At 43.5% G+C, this 20,020-nt stretch overlaps 1 protein-coding gene across 2 annotated transcripts in view; it reads left to right on the top strand.

Moving 5' to 3' along the window:
* The window catches only part of BAALC (BAALC binder of MAP3K1 and KLF4), a 97,871-nt gene that overhangs the window by 62,428 nt on the left and 15,423 nt on the right, over positions 1-20,020 (top strand). Inside the window, exons 2-3 of one of the 2 annotated variants that reach the window (XM_058275849.2) lie at positions 13,138-13,304; positions 15,047-18,891. In XM_058275849.2, the coding sequence (XP_058131832.1) occupies positions 13,138-13,304; positions 15,047-15,295 (416 nt within the window). In that variant the 3' untranslated portion in view covers positions 15,296-18,891. Of the gene's footprint in view, positions 1-13,137; positions 13,305-15,046; positions 18,892-20,020 lie in introns of those variants that run through there. The other variant, XM_058275850.1, reaches the window with a different exon arrangement.

Raw genomic sequence — 20,020 nt, forward strand, 5'->3', positions numbered from 1 at the left:
CCGTTGTAGGAGTCTTTCAGTCTTGGCACCCTCAGCTTTGAGCATGGGCTGGCACTCAGTAGGATCCCACAAATGTGTTTCATTTCATTCCCTCTATTAATCTTCATGTCAATAATGCCCAGTCTTTCCTTTTAAACATGCTCAAGAATCCCCTTCTGTATAGGGACTAATGATATCTGATTTCAGTTAATTTAGTAACTTCTAGGTCCTTACCAACAACTAAACTTTGTTCCATTTACATTTACTGTTTAGGGTGACTCAATGACTATTACTACAATGAATGCCTTCCAGAATTGGACATCTGATCCTTTGATTTTAAAATGATTGAAAACATAGAACTCTCTTGGTAAAATAGGCCAATAGCAAAGTATTAATGTTGTTCTTGGTTTTGTGTATCATTATATATGATGATTGAATGAGATACAAAAGCTAAAAAACAAATAACCAAATACTCTGGGTCAGTCCAAAGCTATTATTTTTTTGTTTGTTTTTTTCAGGAGGTACTGGGGAATGAACCCTCTACCTCATACATGGGAAGCAGGTGCTCAGCTACTGAGCTTCATCTGTTTCTTCAATGAGAGTTGGTTTTTCCATTTGTTTGTTTTTAGGAGGTTCTGGAGATTGAACCCAGGACCTCATACATGGGAAGCAGGTGCTCGATCACTTAAACTACATCTGCTTTCCCCAAAGCTATTGTTAATGAGAAAAGGCAGAGTATGCCATTGCTCTATTTTTTTTTTTAATTTTTATAAGTAATACATGAAAAAAGTAGAAAATAGAAAAGATAAGCCTTCTTTGACCACCTTCTGATTGATCCTGGTCCCCTGCCCTCTTCTCAGAGACAATCATTGTTATCAGTTTGTTGGAGGTTCCTGTAGTTCTTTTTCTGTATTTACACACACACACATCTTCCTGTTAAAAGAAGTAACATAGTTCTTTGTTTTTTGATATATATATATGAAAGTTTTATTTGTACATATATATCCTCTACTTCATTTTCCTTTTATCATTATATATTGGACCTCTACCTATATAAATCTACTTCATACTTTTAAATCATTGTATAGAATTCCATAGAATAGATAAACCACCAGTTATTTAGCAGTCATCTAACTGATGCATGGCTACATTGATTCAGTGCTGCAAGGAACATCCTCAACAGGCCTCTTGGTGCATGTGTAAGAGATTTTCTGCAGTAGATACTCAGAGCTGGAACTGCTGAGTCATAATGAAATACACATTTTAAACCTGACTACATTCTGCCAATTATCCTCCAAAATAGATGGTTTTATTTGCACTCCCACCAACAGTATGTGAAAGAAATCATTAATCCACGATCTTTCAAACATTTAATATTATCAGACTTAAGTTTTGCCATTCTGATGAATAAGAAATGATGCTATTGTTTAAATTTTGCATGGCTCTATTTTTCAGTAATTTTTAAATAAGCTGTGAGTTCCTAATTAAGTTACATAGTAATAAAAGAGTCAGGTAGGGCAGTGTTTTATAGCCCCTAAAACACAGCACAATGCTGGGCACACTCAAGAGATGATAAAGAACCGAGTGATTCTTTTTGGGGAAATTTTAAATTTCCAAGAATTAAAGTAATTCAGTTTACCTAGTTCTCCTAATTTTGATTGACCCAAATGTACTTCTTAGATCTAATAAAAAGGAAATATCAACTAATCTATAAAGAGATAGGCAATTTGATGACAACCACAGCTGGCACGGAAGGAGCCTGCTGAGGAAACTTGTTGTATTAAGCTCAAAAATTGACCTTGAGTTAAAAACAACAACAGGAAAAGAACTGCCCCTTCCTTAAAGAACTAAATACCCCTAAAGGGATTGGCCCAAGCAATAAAATAAAACAGGGAGAGAAAATGCATTAGAAGACACTTTCACTAAGAAGAATTCTTACTGAGTAATCGAGAAAGGGTCTTTTAGACCTGTCACCAGCCTGGCACTGGGCTCCGTGCCCTGGAGCAGTTAAAGGGTATTGCCTCCAGGGCGTTTTAAAACCCCTGACTGATTAGACCAGCTGACTGTGGAAAGAGGCCAGGTCACTAGCAGAACATCTGGACTAGACACCTGAAGGAGTAGGATAAAAATAAAAGATCAAAGGCTCCCTATCCAAGCAGAAATGGGCCGCAGTGGGCCAAGCCAAGCCACCAGCTGTCCTGAGAGGGGGATGTCCGGCGTGCATCAGCCAGTGCAGGGCCTGTGTGACCCGGGGCCCTACAACCCCACCCCAACTCCCAGAACCGTGTCTCAGGCATTTGTTAGTCACCCTCCCAAAGTGTTCCACAGCCAGGATGCTGTTTGTACTGGGTGCCTGGGATCGAACAGTTCCCTAGAGAGGCAAGTTCAGCTGGAATAAAAAGGTGGGACCCAGACAGTGTCACGTGGAAGAGGAAGGGGGATTGTAGACAGGTGAGTGGGTAAGACTCAGGGCCTTTTAAAGGTTCCTACATTGTCTCCCACCTGCCCCCCCCCCCAACTCTCACTCAGATTCTCGTCTTCTTTCTCACTCCAAGGAGAATTCAGTCTTTGCTCTTCATCTCCACGCATCCTTTATGGTACAGAATTGGAGAGACTAGGCAGAGAACTGGGAGAGACAAGACGAAAATGTGGTGGTGGGTGGAGGACTCAGCTGAGGGGCCACCACCCCTAGTAGCTGGCACACAGGGAGGATCAAGTAAGTAATTTCCAAGTGATAGACTGAGTGAAAGACAAAAGATCAAAGAATGCTTAAGCTATGCCTGGTGAGCAAGAAGCAGATGAAGGAGGAATGGCGCTGAGTAGAAATGTTAGTAGATAAGGGGAATAATGAAACCATAATGATCTGGTCTCATTTCTTAAAAACTATCTGTATCAATGCATTGAAAAACATTTGTGATATGTTAGCCAAAATGTTAACTCTTATCTCTGGTTGATAGGAGTGTAGTTAACTTATTTTTTTCTCACCTGTATGGCTGTTTTCTATACCAAACACCTATTTCTTATATATATATTTTTTTAAAAAACATTATTTAAAAAGTGAAATGCAAGGTAAACATTTTAAAAACTTAAGAGAATTGTTCAAGTCGCAAATGTGTGTTGTCAAAGCCAAAGAGAAAAGGGAAGAGCAGAGAGGAGTCTTTTGAAGATTTGGGAGGAGGCTCTGGAAAAGTACAAGGTAGTGTTAAGGTCACAGCCATATTACATACCTTAGAAGCAGTGAGATATGAAGTGCACTTGATGGGAGAGCAAGCTGGGTTTTTATTACAGAGTCGGGACAGCCCACGGTCATGAACACACAGATCAGGCAGGTGCTGCCTTGGAGCTGCACGCTCAAGGGGGAAGGTGCAGAGCAAGGATCAAAGGGAGCAAGGGAAGGGCAGGCCCTCAGAGAAGACAGACAGACTCCAAGGCCATTAGCAGGGAGAAGAAAAGTGAGTGTGTGAAGGTTCCTCTTGCTACCTTCCAGCTCAGTAGCCTACGTGTTGTCTCCTGAGTGTCTCTGGGGAAAGAGGAATTCAGGCCCGATTTCACCAGGGGTGGACGGGCCTCCCCTTGTTTCGACGTACCTCCTCAGTTCAGTTGTTGCCCTCAGCAGGCATCTTCCCTGCGTGCTGCTGGGCACCATCAGCCGCCCATAGCGGAGGACAGAGGCGACAGGCTGGCCACTCATCTCAGGGAACCACTGCCTTCCAAGGCCCTCCTGGGGAGGCCCCATGGCGTAGGCGACTGTTCAGTTGTACTGCAGTTGTCTTTAAGGACTAAGTAAGTTCCGTAGTCCAGTTCCCTCCTGACCATAGCTGTTTAAGTCCCAATGTGCTTCTTATTTCCTTTAGTCAATGTAACATTCTATGGGTTGCTCACCAGTTTTTAAAAACAACAACTTTATTAGGATATAATTCACATGCCATACAATTCACCCATTCAAAGAGTACATACAATTTAATGGGTTTTAGTATATTTAGAGTTGTGCAACCATCACTACAATCAGTTTTAGAACATTTTCATCACCCAAAAAGAAACTCTGTACCCATTAGCTTCCATCCCCCATTTGTCCCATCCTTCTCCAGCTAGTGTTACTGGATTTTATCTAGGTTCTTGGCTATGCTGCAGAAATGAATTTCAAGAGCATGCTGGGTGAGTTAGGTCAGTAATTTATTCAGGTAAGGAGGGAAGAGAAATTTATTCAGGTAAGAAGGGAAGAGAAAATAACAGAACAGAGGTCCCAGGTAGAGAGGAAGGGGGTGAAAAGAGATAAAGAGGGCTGATTTACAAGCTACAGTTCCACATTATAGATTATAAATCCCAGGTTTACTTGTGTGGCCACGTGGCAGAGGAAAAATGGCAAGAGTGGTGCACAGAGGGCAGGAACAGGTCCAGAGGCAAGACAGCAGGGTGAGAGCATGCTCAGGCCTCCCAGTTTTGCTTTATAAACTATTAATTATTCCAGCCCTTTGCTAATGGCAGGGGAGGGGTTCCAGCTGTTTGCTGTTTTGATTACCCCACCCATCTATTCCCCTGTGAGAACCCAATGATAAAGTCCTTGGGGAATATCCAGAGCTTTTCCTTGCTTCCAGAAGACATCTTGTTCTGGATAGCAGAATCTTGAGGGTGTCTTCCAACAGCCATCCTGGGGGCTACTGATGTCCACGTGGACTCTACCAGGTTCTGGATCCATCTATTGATTCACTGTCTTGCCTGCTTCATTAGGTGACCTCCAATCTACTTTCTGTTTGTATAGAGTTGCCTATTTCTGGACATTTTATTTAAACAGAATCATATAACATACGGCCTTTTGTGACTGGCTTCTTTCAATTACATTGTCAAGGTCCATCAATGTTGTAGCATGTATCAGAACTTAATTCCTTTTTATAGCTGAATAATGTCCACTGTGTGGATATACCACATTTTATTTATCCACTCATCAGGTGATGGGCATTTGAGTTGTTTCTACCCTTTGAATATTATGAATAATGCTGCTATATAAGTTTTTGTGTAGATATAGGCTTTTAATTCTCTTAGGTACATACTTGGGGGAAGAATTGCTAGGTCATATGGTAACTCTATTTTTAACCATTTTCCAAAGTAGCTGCACCATTTTAAATTCCCACCAGCAGTATATGAGGTTTCCAGTTTCGCCACATCCTCTCCAACACTTACCACTTGTCTTTTTTTTTTTTTTGAGGTACAGAGACTGGGGATTGAACCCGGGACCTCATTGCAGGAGGCCAGTGCTCCACCACCAAGCCACATCGGTTCACCTGAGCTGGCTCCTACATCTGTTTGCTTGTTTGCTTTGCTTGGGTTTTTTGTATGGTTTTTTTGCTTGTTGTTTGCTCATTTGTTTTTTCTTTAGAAGGCACAGGAACCAAACCCAGGACTTCCCATGTGGGAGGCCCCGCACTCAACTGCTTGAGCCACATCTGCTCCTTCATTTGTCTTTTTTCTTTGTTTCATGTTTGTTTTTATTTTTTATTTTGTTTACATTTGTCTTTTAGATTAAGCTAGCCTAGTGAGTGCAGAAGGGTTATCTTATTGTGGTTTTGATTTGCATTTCCCTGATAGGTAATGCTTATTGGTCATTCATATATCTTCTTTGAAGGAATATCTACTCAGATCCTTTGCTTAGTTTTTTGGGGGGAAAGGTATCAGGAATTGAACCTGGGATCTTGTACATGTTAAGCAGGCACTCAACCACTGAGCTATACCTGCTCCTGCCTAGTCTTTAATTATGTTATTTGTCTTTTAATCATCAAGTTGAAAGAATTCTTTAAGAATAAGAGTTCCTTGTCAGATTTGCAAAAATTTTCTCCCATCTGTAGATTTTTTCACTTTATTGATGTACCCTTTGAAGCATAAAAGTTTTCAATTTTGAGGAAGTCCAATTTATCTATTTGTTGTTGTTTGTGCTTTTGGTGTCATTTAAAAAAAAAAAACATTGTCCAATCTGAGGTCTTGAGGATTTATGCCTATTGTTATCTTTTAATAAATTTAGCTCTTACATGTAGGCCTTTGATCCATTTGAGTTAATTTTTGTTTATGGTGTGAGGTAGGAGTCTAACTTCACTCTTTTGCATCCAATTGTCCCATCACCATTTGTTGGAAAAATTAATCTTTCCCCATTGAATTGTCTTGGCACCCTTGTCAAAAATCAGTTGACAAAGGGAGTGGGTGTAGCTCAGTGACTGAGCACCGGCTTTGCATAAATGAGGTCTCTAGTTCAATCCCAGTAGCTCCTTAAAAAAAGCAAACAAACAAACAAAACAAAAACAATTGGCGATAAATGTCAGGGTTGTTTACCATTTTTTAAGGATGTTCTTATATTAGCTGTAGAAAAAGTCACATATAAGTTTCTTGCACATAGTAGGAGCTCAATAAATACTCAACAGATTGATGGAATGACAGACACTTTCCCATTCTAATCCATTTTGGAAGATGAGGAGACAAATTCTCAGGTAGTGTCCAGGCAGTGGCAATTTATTTAATTTTTACTCCAGTTCAAATTATCCAGCCATGTAGTCAGGGCCTGAGCCCAGACAGTGTTTGATGAGTCAGAGTTTCATCTGATATGATTTGAAGAGTTTCATCCCGAACAGACTACAATTTCTTACACTCTGCTTTTCTGTCATTGAGAGGAATGGCTTGTAGGTGGTTTCTGATGACTTTAGATATTCTTCACCAAGTTGAGACTAGGTATTTAGGTTAAGAAGGCATTGCCCCATGGCCTCTCTCCACGTGCCTTCCAGCTGCCGTTTAAAATTTCTCTGCCCTCCCCCTGCAAGCTCCAGTTCCAAAATAGCAAGAAGCTTTGGCAAGAAGTCGTTGGTTGCAATTCATCAGCAAGTTTTGGACACAGCTGTTTCCCATCCTTTGGCACCGTCAGTGATTTGGCTCGACTCCTGGATGGAATGAAACTGTTGTGAAGGGTGTCAAAAAAGACAAACCCCAGGGGCACAAAAATGACACTCAATTTACTGCAACAAAATCTACTGCGGAATAATGATAGATAGGCAGCCCTTAAGGCTATCATCTGTGTTTCTCTCTCTGTTAGGAGCCTCTTACTGTAGCCTTTAGATTCCCATACCCCAGAATCACTAGGGGAAGGGAATCAGAGCAGGAGGGGACTTGAAATGCCCACTCCTGGGCCCCTAAGACTGGGGTTTGAATGTGGGAATCTGAATTTTAACAGACACCCTAACCAGGTCTCATGCATACTAAAATTTAAGAACTGCTTATGTAGGAGAAATTTTTCCTGAAAGAAAATTTAAACACTTGTGAAGACCACAAGTTTTGGAAACATGCAGAACCTGGATAAAACTTCTTTCTCTTCCCGTAAAATCAGGATAACTCTCCCACCTCCCAGGCTTGGGAGGGGTGGTATGAAGTAGAGATGCAGATGGAGCTCAGCAGCTTTAACAACACATCCCACCCCAAGTCCCCATCCAACCCCCAGTCTGGGGCATTTGACACCCAGTAGGGTTGCCAGATAAAATTCAGGACACCTAGTTGAATTTCAGGTAAACAACAAATACTTTTTTTCGTATAAGCGTGACAGCAGTGCTGAGGGCATTTTCCAGTGTCCAGGGGTTGGTGGGACTAGCTGCAGCCTTATCCTCACCAGCCCAGCTCCATGGAGGGATCTGGAACATTGTTCCTCAATATATAGCCTTCATGCCCTACCCTCCAGCCCTCTGAGAAATTTGTGAGCAGCCCAGATTGTTTTAATAAGTTCCTTTCCTACTTTAATTCACCAGAGTCAAGTTTTGTTGCTTGCAGCCAAGAACCCTGACTGATATATCTTCAGGAACTCCCTACTCACCACCGTGCCATCTGTCCTCTGTTCTCACCACTCCCCTGAACTCTCCCTAAAGTCATCAGAAACCTTCCTACTTGCATGACAACCTTGGGCTTTTCTTGGCTCTGCACCCTCTTCTGGTGGAAGGGGGAAGAGAACAGAGCTTCTACAGCAACCGTGCAGAACCCAACTGGAAGCCAGTGCACGAGACAATCTGGTGACATGGTCTCCTGGGGTACAGAAAAGGATAGGGAGGAGGGGAGAGTGAGTTCAAAGGTGCAAAAGGAATATATTCAACACACAGACTGTATACACTATATTAGGTCTAGTTCCCTAGAAGCAGCTGAGATGGGGAATTTTGTGCAAGTGCCCAACTGGGGGAGTGCTCCCAGGAGAACCACCTAAGGGAGAAAAGAACACAGGATGAGCCAGGGAAGGAGCTGGGTAAAGGTGTGGTTTGAGGACGTTGAGCCTCAGCCCATTCCCTTGGCTTGCATTGGAGGGTCAGTTGCCCCACAGTGTCAGAGGGCTGTTGGATCCTCACACACTCTTAGTCCATCATTGGCCAGAGTTACCCCTGATATAACTGGGCACCCCTCTCCTGGTGTGGGTCTCTCTTTGCCAAGAACAGGCCTCAGGAGAAGGGGCAGGCATGAGCCAGGAGCAGCCATCTACTACAGCTGTGGGCAGGGCACCAGCTGCATCTGCTGGAAGGACACACACCTCTGGTTAACCAGGGGTATCTCAGGGTGATGAGGTAAAATTGTTTCCTTTGTGCTTTTCTGTGTTTTATGATTTTTCTAACATTGGGTCTATTATTTTGGAATTAGAAAATAAAAGTCAAAATAAATCTGTACCGCCCAAACACCTGGTTTGTCACACAAGTAGCAGTAAGTGATCCCATATCCCTGATCCCTTATGGTGACCTCTCAGACTTTGACAACACTGGTCAGATGAGCCTTGCTCAGTGTTTGGCAACGCCCTGATTCTCCTCTACTTGTCCTTCTCTGCTTCTCTGTCAGGGCTCAGCAGGCCAGTCATTTAGCACTAAGTGGGCACTGATTGTGTGACTCATAAATCAAGAATATTTGTAACTAACGTGGCTAATGGAGGGGGCCATGAGGAAGAGACAAGGATGCTGGTGCTAATCCACAAGTGATGAGTACAATGTGTGTACCAGGCACTGTTAGAACTTTTATGTATGTTGTTTCATTTAATCTTACAATAGCACCATTAAGTAGGAACTGTTATTCCCATTTAATAGATGAAAAAGTACAGAATTGGAGGTTAAAAAACCAGAGTTCTGACTTTTTTCCAGCCACCAATGAAAACTGAAAATGCTGGTCCATGGGTGATTTTTGTACTGCTTCTAGCAGCCTTGAGTTCCAGCAAAGAATCTGGAGAATGAAAGGGAAGGACTGACCATTGGCACCTCAACCATAGCAACTGCACCATGATCTGTTTTAGGCGTTGGTGGGGCTGGCTTCAGGGGTGTGCCACCGGTGCAGTTGCACAGGGCTCAGAAGGGGCACTGCGCTTAGGTTTCCTGCTCTGTAGGTACCATCTTGACAGGCAACACTTTTGTTTTTGAACTTTACTGTGTAAGGTGAAGTCTCATTAGACAATGGAGCATGTGTCTGGGACTTTGAGCTTTGGCTCCTGCGTTTTCCCGCTTCCTGCTGCCTCCACCTCCCTGGATGTGTTCTCCAGGGAATGCTCCTTGGCCCCTTGTGCCTGCAGCCTCACCCTTCCTGCCCCGCCACCACAGCCACCCTCTGCCTGGGACAGCAACTGTGGGTTGCATTAGCAGGGGCTGGGGCAGGGTGATGTTCCATGCCTTCTGTGCCCTATGGGGTCCTCGGCATGGGGAGGTTTGGGATCAGGTGCTCTCAGGGGATTTGGGATCTAGCAGCATCTCAGGGTGAGACAAGGTGTTGCCATCCCTGCCCCAGGATGGTAGCATTGTGGTGATTTTGGTGGACAGTTCCTTAGGGACCTCTTGCTCACCCTCCAGGTGAGGTACTAGTCATACACACAGAGAAAAAGGTAACATTTGTATGGCACTCTGTGGCTAACAGCAGCTTGTGCTTCTGATGCCTACCTCATGGAAAATAATTGCTCAATACTCTGAGAAATCATTTCGTTTATTTTCCTTAAGTTCGATTAAAAGCCAACACAGATCAACACTTCAAAGGAAAGATAGACCAATGACCTGACAATTAAAACCACATGTGATTAGTCAATAGGCATAGAAATAATATAGAATTTCTAGTAAATAAAGGGTAAATCCAAGAATGAGATACGCTCTTTTGCTTCCTAAAGTGACAGAGATGAAAAAGAATGAAAATATTCATTTTTTGTGAGGGTTTAGGAATATGGACAATCTCATATATTGTTGGCAGAAGGGCAACTGGGTAAAGAAAGATTTATAAAGGAAAATTTGGCAATGTGTTGCAAAAGACTCAATATGTATATCCTCTGAAATTTTGAGGATATTATTCCAGTCTTCTTATCTAGTGGTTGTTGATGAAAAGTCTGATGTCAATCTCTTTCTTGATTTTTTTCCCCTCTCTTTTGAAACTTTTGTTATCACTGACATTCTTAAATTTCACTAAGTTCTGTCTAAGTCGGGTTTTTTATTTGTTTTTTTAAATTTATCCTGCCAAACACTTGGTAGACTATTTCAGTCTCATGTCTCATGTCTTTCTTCAGTTCTAAGAAATCCTTATCGAGAGTCTACAACTGTAATCAAGAGAGTTCCATCCATTTAAGCCATAGGGGATCGAAGCCCCCTCTCGATTAGAGGTGGAGTGGACATCACCATTCCAGAATCCTCAGGATTGGAGAATAAAATATGTACTAGAATGGACTTACTGGTATTCTACTATAGAATTATTGGGAGTCTAGCAATGGAAGAAATTATATCATTGACATGGAGACAGTGGCCACTGAAGGCACTGAAGTCAGAGGGAAAAAGAGCTGTAATATGGGAGCATTTTCAGGACTTGGAAGTGTTCTGAATGACTTTGCCAAGACAGAAACAGGCCATTATATATCCTGCTATAACCTACAGAATGGAGTGGAAGAGAGTGTAAAGTACAATGTCAACTATAATCCATGCGGTGTGGCAATGCTCCAAAATGTGTTCATCAATTGCAATGAATGTACCACACTAATGAAAGAATTTGTTAATGTGGGGAAAAGTGGGAAGTGTGGGGAGTGGGGCACATGGGAATCCCTTAGATTACATAAAATGTTACATTAAAAAATCAAGGGGCACATGGGAATCCCTTAGATTACATAAAATGTTACATTAAAAAATATAAGTATCTTTTAAAAATAAATTTTAAAAAATATATATTTTTTATAAAAAGAAATCCTTATCTATTTCTTTGAATAATACTTCCCCTCAATTTGTTTATACTGTCCTTCTGGAACTCCTATTAGATTAAGGCAGCAATTTCTGGATTTTTATACCATGTCTCTTAACCTGTTGGGTTTTTAAAACAATTTTTTAGGAGGTACCAAGGATCGAACCCAGGACCTCATACGTAGAAAGCAGGCACTCAACTGCAGAGCTACATCTGCTCCCCTAACCTGTTTTTCATACATTCAGTTTCTCTCTCTGCTACTTGTCCAAGAGCATTCCTTGGTTTGAACTTCCAGCTCACTAAATTGTTCTTTATCTATGCCTACCCTGCTATTTAGCTTCTGTATTTAATTTTTTCCTTTCATTTCAAAGATTATTATTTAAATATCTTACATTGATCTTGTTTCAATCTGTCTTGATCTCATTTTGTGGTTATATTATCTTCCCTCATTCTTTTCTGAGTGGGCTAATTATACTAAATTACAGTTCTCTTCTGCATCCATACTATCTTCACTTCCTTTGATAAATGGTCTTCATTTTTAGAATTTGATGTCTTTTATGGCACCGGCCTTCATCAAATGCTTATTCTTGTTTTGTGCTCATTTCTGTAACAGAAATTTCCTGCTGGAACATCAGCTGCATCTGTTTGAGGGGGCAGGGGTGGGAATTCCTATTGACTTAGTTCTTGGCACTGTTTTCAGAAAGCCAGTCTTCTTGGTGTGGATGTTCTCTTTTGCTTGGGGGTCACCAGCTCCTGAGAAGACTTCCCTTCTCTCTGAGCAGACACCCTCACAGACTCCTCCAGCAGCACCCTCTGGCATGAGCTGTGGAACCAGTACAACAGCTGACCCCCCTGGCTACTCTCTCCCTGGGGCTGTCCAGGCTCTGGCTTCCCCCTAGGTGCTGTCCTCATGATTCCTGAGTCACTTTTTCTCCCCTCAGTCTGATACTCTAAATCCTTCATGGATTACTCAGGACATTCCTTTCGTTTTTCAGTGAGTTTTGTGGGTTTTTTTCTATGATTTCTTTTTTTTTTAATAGGTGCATTTTTGCAGGAGGTAAATTTTTTTTAAGATTTTTTTAAACATTATTTATTTCTCTCCCCTTCCCCTCACCCCCCCATTGTCTGCTCTCTGTGTCCATTCACTGCGTGTTCTTCTGTATCTGCTTGCATTCTTGCCAGCAGCACTGGGAATCTGTGTCTCTTTTTGTTGCGTCTTCTTACTGCGTCAGCCCTCCGTGTGTGCAGTGCTACTCCTGGGCAGGCTGCACATTTTTCGCGCAGGGTAGCTCTCCTTGTGGGAGCGCACTACTTGCGCATGGGGCTCCCCTATGCGGGGGACATCCCTGTGTGTCACGGCACTCATTGCGTGCATCAGCACTGCACGTGGACCAGCTCCACACCGGTCAAGGAGACCTGGGGTTTGAACCTTGGACCTCTCATGTGGTAAGTGGAAGCTCTATCAGTTGAGCCAAATCTGCTTCTCCCATCTATGATTTCTTGATATTTGGTATGTGAGGGGCACATGCTCAGTCTAACACCATGAGATGGAAGTACACAAAAATCTGTGTATAATCTTTAAACCAGTAATCCCACTTTCCATGGAATTAAGAATTAAACCTTAACTATCAGGAGTTTCATCACAATAACACTTATTATAATGAAAAGGTAGAAATAAAGTATAGGGATTTGTTAAAAAATGGTGGCATATCCATACAACAGCAGACCGTGTGAAAAATAATATAGAATATTTAATGGCATGAACAATGTCATCAATATATTATTAAGTAAATATTTCTGGTCACAAAATTATTTTAAAGCTTCGCGTGCTCTTGTAGAAAAGGGTGGCTCTGCATGGTAGGATTTCTGGTGATTTCATTTTCTCTTTTTGGCTCTCTCTTTTGTCCACCATCTCGGGGTTATGTGGATTATTTGCAGCTCCCCGTGCCATGCTCTGCTTACCTCCTCCCCCAGGTGTGCTGGAAGATGGACCCTCCTCCAATGGTGTGCCCCGCTCTTCAGCCCCAGGCGGAACATCCAACCCTGAGAAGAAGCCGAGCTGTGGGGCCCAGGGCCCGACTCCTCAGAGCCTCAGCGCAGGCCCCCTGACCCAGAAACAGAGCGGCCTTCGGACCACCGAGGTAGGACTGCACCACGGGGAGGGGCCGGGCGTGCTTGGGGCGGAGCCGGGCTGAGGCCACGCCCAGGGAGGGGAGGGGCTCCCCTGGGCTGCTGAAATGCTCCACCCCCACCCCGAGGAAAAGGGCTGTAAAACAAGACACCAAGACCTACCCTGCCCTAGCCTTGAGGGGCTGTTTTGGGTTGATTCAGTGGAAACAAGCTCTTGATATTTCTACCTAAAGAAGGTGTGTGTTGGCTGAAATGCAGCTTGGCTGGGGCCTCTCCTCTTCTGTCGTAGCACTCACCATCTGGACGAGGTCTGTGCAGGACCCATCTTGGGCCGGGCAGGCGGCCTGCCTCCGGGAGGCAGGGTGGGGAGGCAGGGTGGGGAGTCGGCAGGAGAAGGAGAGAGAAGACTGGTGTGCGGGGGAGGAGGGCTCCTGCGGTGGCAGCAGGGTCCCCAGACCGGTGCTGTTGGAGAAGAGGCAGGTGACGGCGGCCCTGGCCCGGGCCTCCTCCTTTCTCATCCTTGCTCTTCTAGAACCATGGCTGGGTAGTGTTGAGCCTGCAGCCCCTGGCTCCTCACTAGGGAGAAGTCCAGGGGGTCGGACTTCTAGTGAGCCGGCTCCGGGCCTGCAGGCTCGCCCTCCCGCTGGGCTTCTCCCTGCCCTGTCCTCATCTTCCCACCCCCAGCCACCTTGAAAGTCCACGGCTCACTGTGCAGAACCCATTTCTCTCCCCTCTCCTCTGTCAAAACCTACTAGCCGTATCCCCTCAGGCCAATGCCACCTACTTCTGAGGCAGTGGCTGGTTAATGGTGGATTTCTTTCTCACGTTGGTGCATTAGTTACCACTCTATAGTTGGGTCAGAAAACCTGTTGCAAATTCAGCCATAGAGCTTTTAACTAAGTGAAGTGGCCTTGTAGGAATCACTTGATCTCTCAGAGTCTCAGGTTCCTTATCCACAGAATGGAGATGAGTCCCAAATGAGAAAACAGATGGGCCTGTTCTTTGTAAGCTGAGATGTGCTCCAAGAATGCAGTAGGTTTTCGCAGGGGATGATTAGGCACACGGCGTGTTAGCCCTTCTAAATGAAGCACTGATGGTGGCCCTTCAGACGCTGCAGAAGGTAATGGGGGCAGGTAGGTCTGAGGGTAGCAGTGGTCTTCCTGGAACTCTGCCCACCGCTTTGTAGGCTGCCACCACCTTAGCCTGTGCATTAGCCGATGCCTAGAACCCTAATCACCGGCCGTCTCCCACGGCAGCCTGAGCACCCGGGCACTGTGCGCTGAAGCGTGGGGTCTGCTCAAGTGCAGGGCCAGACCCATGCCCCCCGCCTCCTCCCCACACGTGTGCCCCTCCCTGCCCTTTGAGCCAGGATGGGCCGTGGAAGGGAGGAGGCGGCTCTGCCTGCTGGTGGGCACGACGCATCTCACTCCTGCCCCCATCATTCATCACTGTAACTTTGTGTTCTCCAGTTTAAAAATGGTTTTAGGCCCACTGGTTCATTAAATCTTCCAAGAACACGGAAATAAGCATCGTCTCCATTTTTAAGCAGAAGAAACTGAGGTTCATTTGGTTATGTGACATGAATAAGATCATAAAAGTGCTGGAGATAGTCAGTAAAAAAGGCAACTGTTGGAAAGGTGGAACATAAGAGGTTTTAAAGTACTTTGTAATTGAAAAATAAAGTATTAGTTGTGCTGCATAACAGTACACACTACCTTCAGTGGCTTAAAACAATGATTTTTCTCTCTCCCAGGTCAACTGCTACTTGAATGGGCTAAGCCTGGCTTCAGGCTCCCGGTTATACAGGTCTGGTTCAGACTGTTCCGTGGGAACCAGGCCAAGAGGGCAGCCGCTCTCTGAGGCATATTCTTCTCACAACATGGCAGAAATCCATGAGACCCAAGCCAAACTACTCATCACATTTCATCCCTCAGCTCATGCCATGCTCACTAATGTCCTTATTGGTCAAAGCCAGTGCCAGGGGCAAGCACAGCTGCAATAGGGCAAGGAAGCACACTCGGCTGCTTGAGGGAGAGCAAAGAATTAGGAGCAATAATGCAACTGATTCTGTAGAACATGCAGACAAAGGGGCAAACTCAAAAGTTCAAGGAATTTTGTAAACTGACATGCTCAGGTAACGATCATCCAGTTGAAGGTAAAGAAGATCATCACAACCCAGAAATCCCCCTGTGCCCCCTTCCAGTCACCATCGCCCTTCACCAGGGAACCACTCTTCTGATTAGAGATTAGTTAAATTTTGAAATTTAAATAAATGGAATCAGGTAGTATATGCTCTTTGTGTCTGGCTTCTTTTGCTCAATATCTTATGAGAGAATGTTGTGAGTAGCAATAATTTGCTCATTTTTGTTGTTACCTATGTTCCATTTTACAGGATATCACAGTTTAATGATTCTACTGTTGAGAGACATTTGGGCTATTTCCAGTTTGGAACTATTAGGAGCCATGCAGCTATGAACATTCTTGTGCATGTCCTTTGATGGTCATTTGCTTCTTTCGGGTATATTCCTAGGGGTGGAATTGCTGGGTCATAGAATGGGCATAAATTTGGCTTTAATGGATACTGATAAATTGTTTTCTTAAATGGTTGTAGCACTTGACAGTGTAGCCGGCAGCAGATGAGTTTCAGTTCTGGAATTTGGAATTTTAAAACCTTTAAATTGTGCATAGGCCTGTTTTCCTTAGGTCTGTGGTAGCAGCTGTTTATTTGAATGCCTTCTAGGTACCACATGGAATGCTGAACACTTTGCTGCATTGTCTCATTTAACTCTAACAATGACTTTAAACTGTTCATATTAATGTCTCATGTTTACAGAAAGAAATTGAACCTTAGAAGTACTGTGGAAAGCGCTCTCCACATGGTACACACACACCATCTGGGGACTTGTGTGGCAGTTGAAATGGGGCTGGGGGCTCCAGTGGCAGTGGAAGCTGTGTCACAGGGGAGCGGTGCCCACACACACGTGCCAAACAGCGCCATCACGCAGGTGACGCACTTCGGTGAGCTGTCCACGCAGCTTTTGTTTGCATAATTCAATGAACAATAGCTGTGTTGTTACTATTTCCAGAATGAGATCAGGGAGCAGATAACTTCAGTTTTGAGTGTTCAAACCACTGCTGAATCCTGAGACCTTACCGCCCATCAGACGTCCTGAGTCCCTCAAAGTCCACAGCAGAGGTTTTTCATCCAAGGTTTCCTCACAGGGAGACCCCTGTGGCCAGCGGTCAAGCCTTGATGATCCGTACCTTCTGCAGAGAGGTGAAAATCTCCTTTCCACGAGTCAGGGATAAGCCCTCTACCACGTTGTGAGTCTGTCTGTGGTGGGCAGGACAAGGGTTACATGGTGAAAGGACAAACCCAATGCACTGCTGCAAAATGAGGTCTGGAATATGGCTCAAATCCAGGGTGGGGTAAGACATTTTAGGGATGTGGGTGATTGGCTTTATATATTGTCACATGAGTCATTCCTTTGTGTGTCTATTAAAAAAATCATTCAAGTATCTTCTGATGGGATTTGGGGGCAGGGCATACAAATAGCACATTTCTCTCCCTCTGCTGAATTCAGAACCACTTCATCCAGTCACTCAGTCATGCTTCTATTTGTCAGATACTGTCGTGGTTCCTGGGGATACAGCAATGAACCAAACTGCCCTGTCCTTGACCTCATGAAGTTTTTGTTCTAGAGGGAGGAGAGTCAGTAAACAAGCAAACAAATACCTAATACCTAATATGCCAGGTAATAATAAGAGTTATTGAGAAAACTAAAGCAGGGTCAAGGATGGGGAGTCCCCTGCACTTTGATCAGGGAAGGCTGCTCTCTGGAGGTGGCATCTGAACCAAGGCCTGAAGGAAGTGAGGGAGTGAGCCATGTGGGTATCTGGGAAAGAGCTTCCCTAAAGGAGGAAACAGTAAGTAGATAGGATTGGGGCCCAATAAGGAAGCCAGTGTGGCTAGAGTGGGGACGGGAAGCAAGAAAGAGAGAGGCAGGAGAATGGGGGGGCTGGGCAGGTAGTGGACTGTTGCTCAGAGAGAGACCTGTAAGTCAGGATTAGGAATCTGGCTTTTTAAAACTTCAGCTTTATTGAGGTATAATTTACATTCAACAACATTCACCAGTTTTATGAACACAATTCAATGAGTTTTGATACATATGTACAGTTAGGTATACATGGGAATGGAAATGATATAGAGCATTTCCTCAAAAAGTGCCTTCATGCCCATTTGCAGTCAACCCATCTGTGGCAGTCTGATATTATTTATGAATTCCAAAAAGAGATATTATGTTTGTAAATTGATCTGTTCCTCTGGGCATGATACTCTTTGATTTCAATTCAAAGGCTTTACATTTACTTGATTAAATCAAGATAAGGGCTTTGATTCTATCACATCATTAGGGCATGCAGGGTTGAGTCCCTGCCCCCTTGGTGGGCTATATAAATGGACACTCAGTCAAGAAGACAGGAGAAGAACACAGAGGAAAAGAGACAGCTCCATAGACTCAGCAGAGACTCTGGGAAGACAGATGAGCAATTTGCCTGATAGTTTACAGCTGAAGAGACCAGAGCCCTGAGCAGCTGAGCAGGCCCAGAAAGAAATGTGCCCTCCAGCCTACAGCTGAGATCAGAAGAAGCTGGGCCCACGGATAGGAAAGAGGAAGGCAGAACCCTCAAGGATGTCACTTGCCATCTTGCTTCAACACTTGGCAACAGACTTGGGTGAGGAATTAACCTTAAGTTGGGAAGTGGATTTGGCTCAACTGATAGAGCATCTGTCTACCGTATGGGAGGTCCGGGGTTCAAACCCAGGGCTTCTTGACCTGTGTAGTGAAGCTGGCCCACACGCACTGCTGATGCGCACAAGGAGTGCTGTGCCACACAGGGGCGTCCCCCACGTGCAAGGAGTGAGCACTGCAAAGAGAGCTGTGCCACATGAAAAAAAAAAGCACAGGCTGCCCAGGCCCAGGAGTGGTGCCGCACACAAGGAGAGCTGATGCAGCAAGATGGCACAACAAAAGGAGACAGAGATTCCTGGTGCCACTGAGAAGAATGCAAGCAGACACAGAAGAACACACAGCGAATGGACATGGAGAGCAGACAATGGGGGGAGAGGGGAGGAAGGGGAGAGAGTGAAATAAATATATATATTTTTTTAATCTTAAGTTGAACTCTTTATTAGACTCTAAGCATTTACCCCAAATAAATACCTTTTATAAAAGCCTACAGATATCTGGTTCTTTGCATCAGCACCCCTTTGGCTGACTCATATACCCTTCCCCTATCTGGTCTCTGTTATCCACTGATCTGCTTTCTGTTGCTATAATTTGCCCTTTCTAGAATTTCACACAAAGGAAATCGTGCAGTAGCTGATCTTATTTCTCTAGCTTCCTTTACTTTCTGTTTTGCTTCTGAGACTCAGCCATATTGCCATGTGTATCAGTATTTTGTTTGTTTTTATTCTTGAGTAGTATTCCATGATGTGAAAACACCATAATTCATTTATCTATACATGTATCAGTTGATAAACATTTGGTTTATTTCCAGTTTTGGGCTATTATAAATAAAGCAGCTAAAAACATTCAACTGTAAGTCATTATATGGAAATACTTTTTAACTTCTTTTGGATAAATACCTAGAGGAATTGCCTGGGTCATATGGTAACTCTGTGTTTAACTTTATAAGACACTGCCAAACTGTTTGCCAAAGTGGCTACACTTTGCATTCCCACTTGTATGAGAGGTTCAGTTGCTTTGCATCTTTACCAACACTTGGTACTGTTAGTCATTTTTTTGGGGGGTGGGGAGGTACAGGGAATGAACCCGGCCCCTTGTACATGGGAAGTAGGCACTCAACCATTGAGCTACACCCACTCAACTGTTAGTCTTATTAAATGTAGCCATTCTGGTGGGTGTGTAGTGATATTTCACTGTGGATTTCATTTGCATTTTCCTGATTAGTCAGGTTGAGAATCTTTTTATAGTCTTATTGCTCATTGATATATCCTCCTTGGTGAAGTATCTGTTCAAATATTTTGCCCATTTTAAATTTTATTATTGAGTTGTTAGTGTATTATTATATAGTCTAGGTACAAGTGCTTTATCAGATATTCTCCCAGAAAAGGCTTCCCTTTTCATTTTCTCAGTGTCTTTCAAAAAAATCAAAGTTTTAAATTTTGGTGAAGCCAGTTTATCAATTTTATCTTTTCTGGTTTGTGCTTTCTGTGCCTGTCTAAGAAATTTTCTTGTAGGTCTCAAAAATTTCTTCCTTTCTTTTTTTCTAGAAGTTTTATTGTTTCAGCTCTTATATTTAGATCTATAATCCAGTACAATATTGAATAGAAGTGGTGAAAGCAGGCATCCTTGCCTTGTTTCCAAACTTAGAGGGAAAGTGTTCACTGGTGAACTCATCTGGGATTGGATTTGTGTTGTAGTGTGGTAGTTTTCAACTAGGAATTCCATTTCTTTTAATAGATGGAGGGCTATTCGATTTATCTATTTCTTCTTGGATGAACTTTGCTTTATTTAGTTTATATCTTTCCATGAATTTTCCTGTTTCATCTAAATTTAATGGAAATAAGGTTGTTTGTAATATCCCCATATTAGGATCTACAGTAATACCCTCTCTTTTCTCCAATACTGGTAATTTGTGTTCTTTCTCACTTTCTTTTTGATCAGACTGGCTAGAGAAATATCTATTTCATTGACCTTCCCTA

This window comes from Dasypus novemcinctus, chromosome 14 (assembly GCF_030445035.2).
Source record: "Dasypus novemcinctus isolate mDasNov1 chromosome 14, mDasNov1.1.hap2, whole genome shotgun sequence".
NCBI classification, from domain to species: Eukaryota; Metazoa; Chordata; class Mammalia; order Cingulata; family Dasypodidae; genus Dasypus; species Dasypus novemcinctus.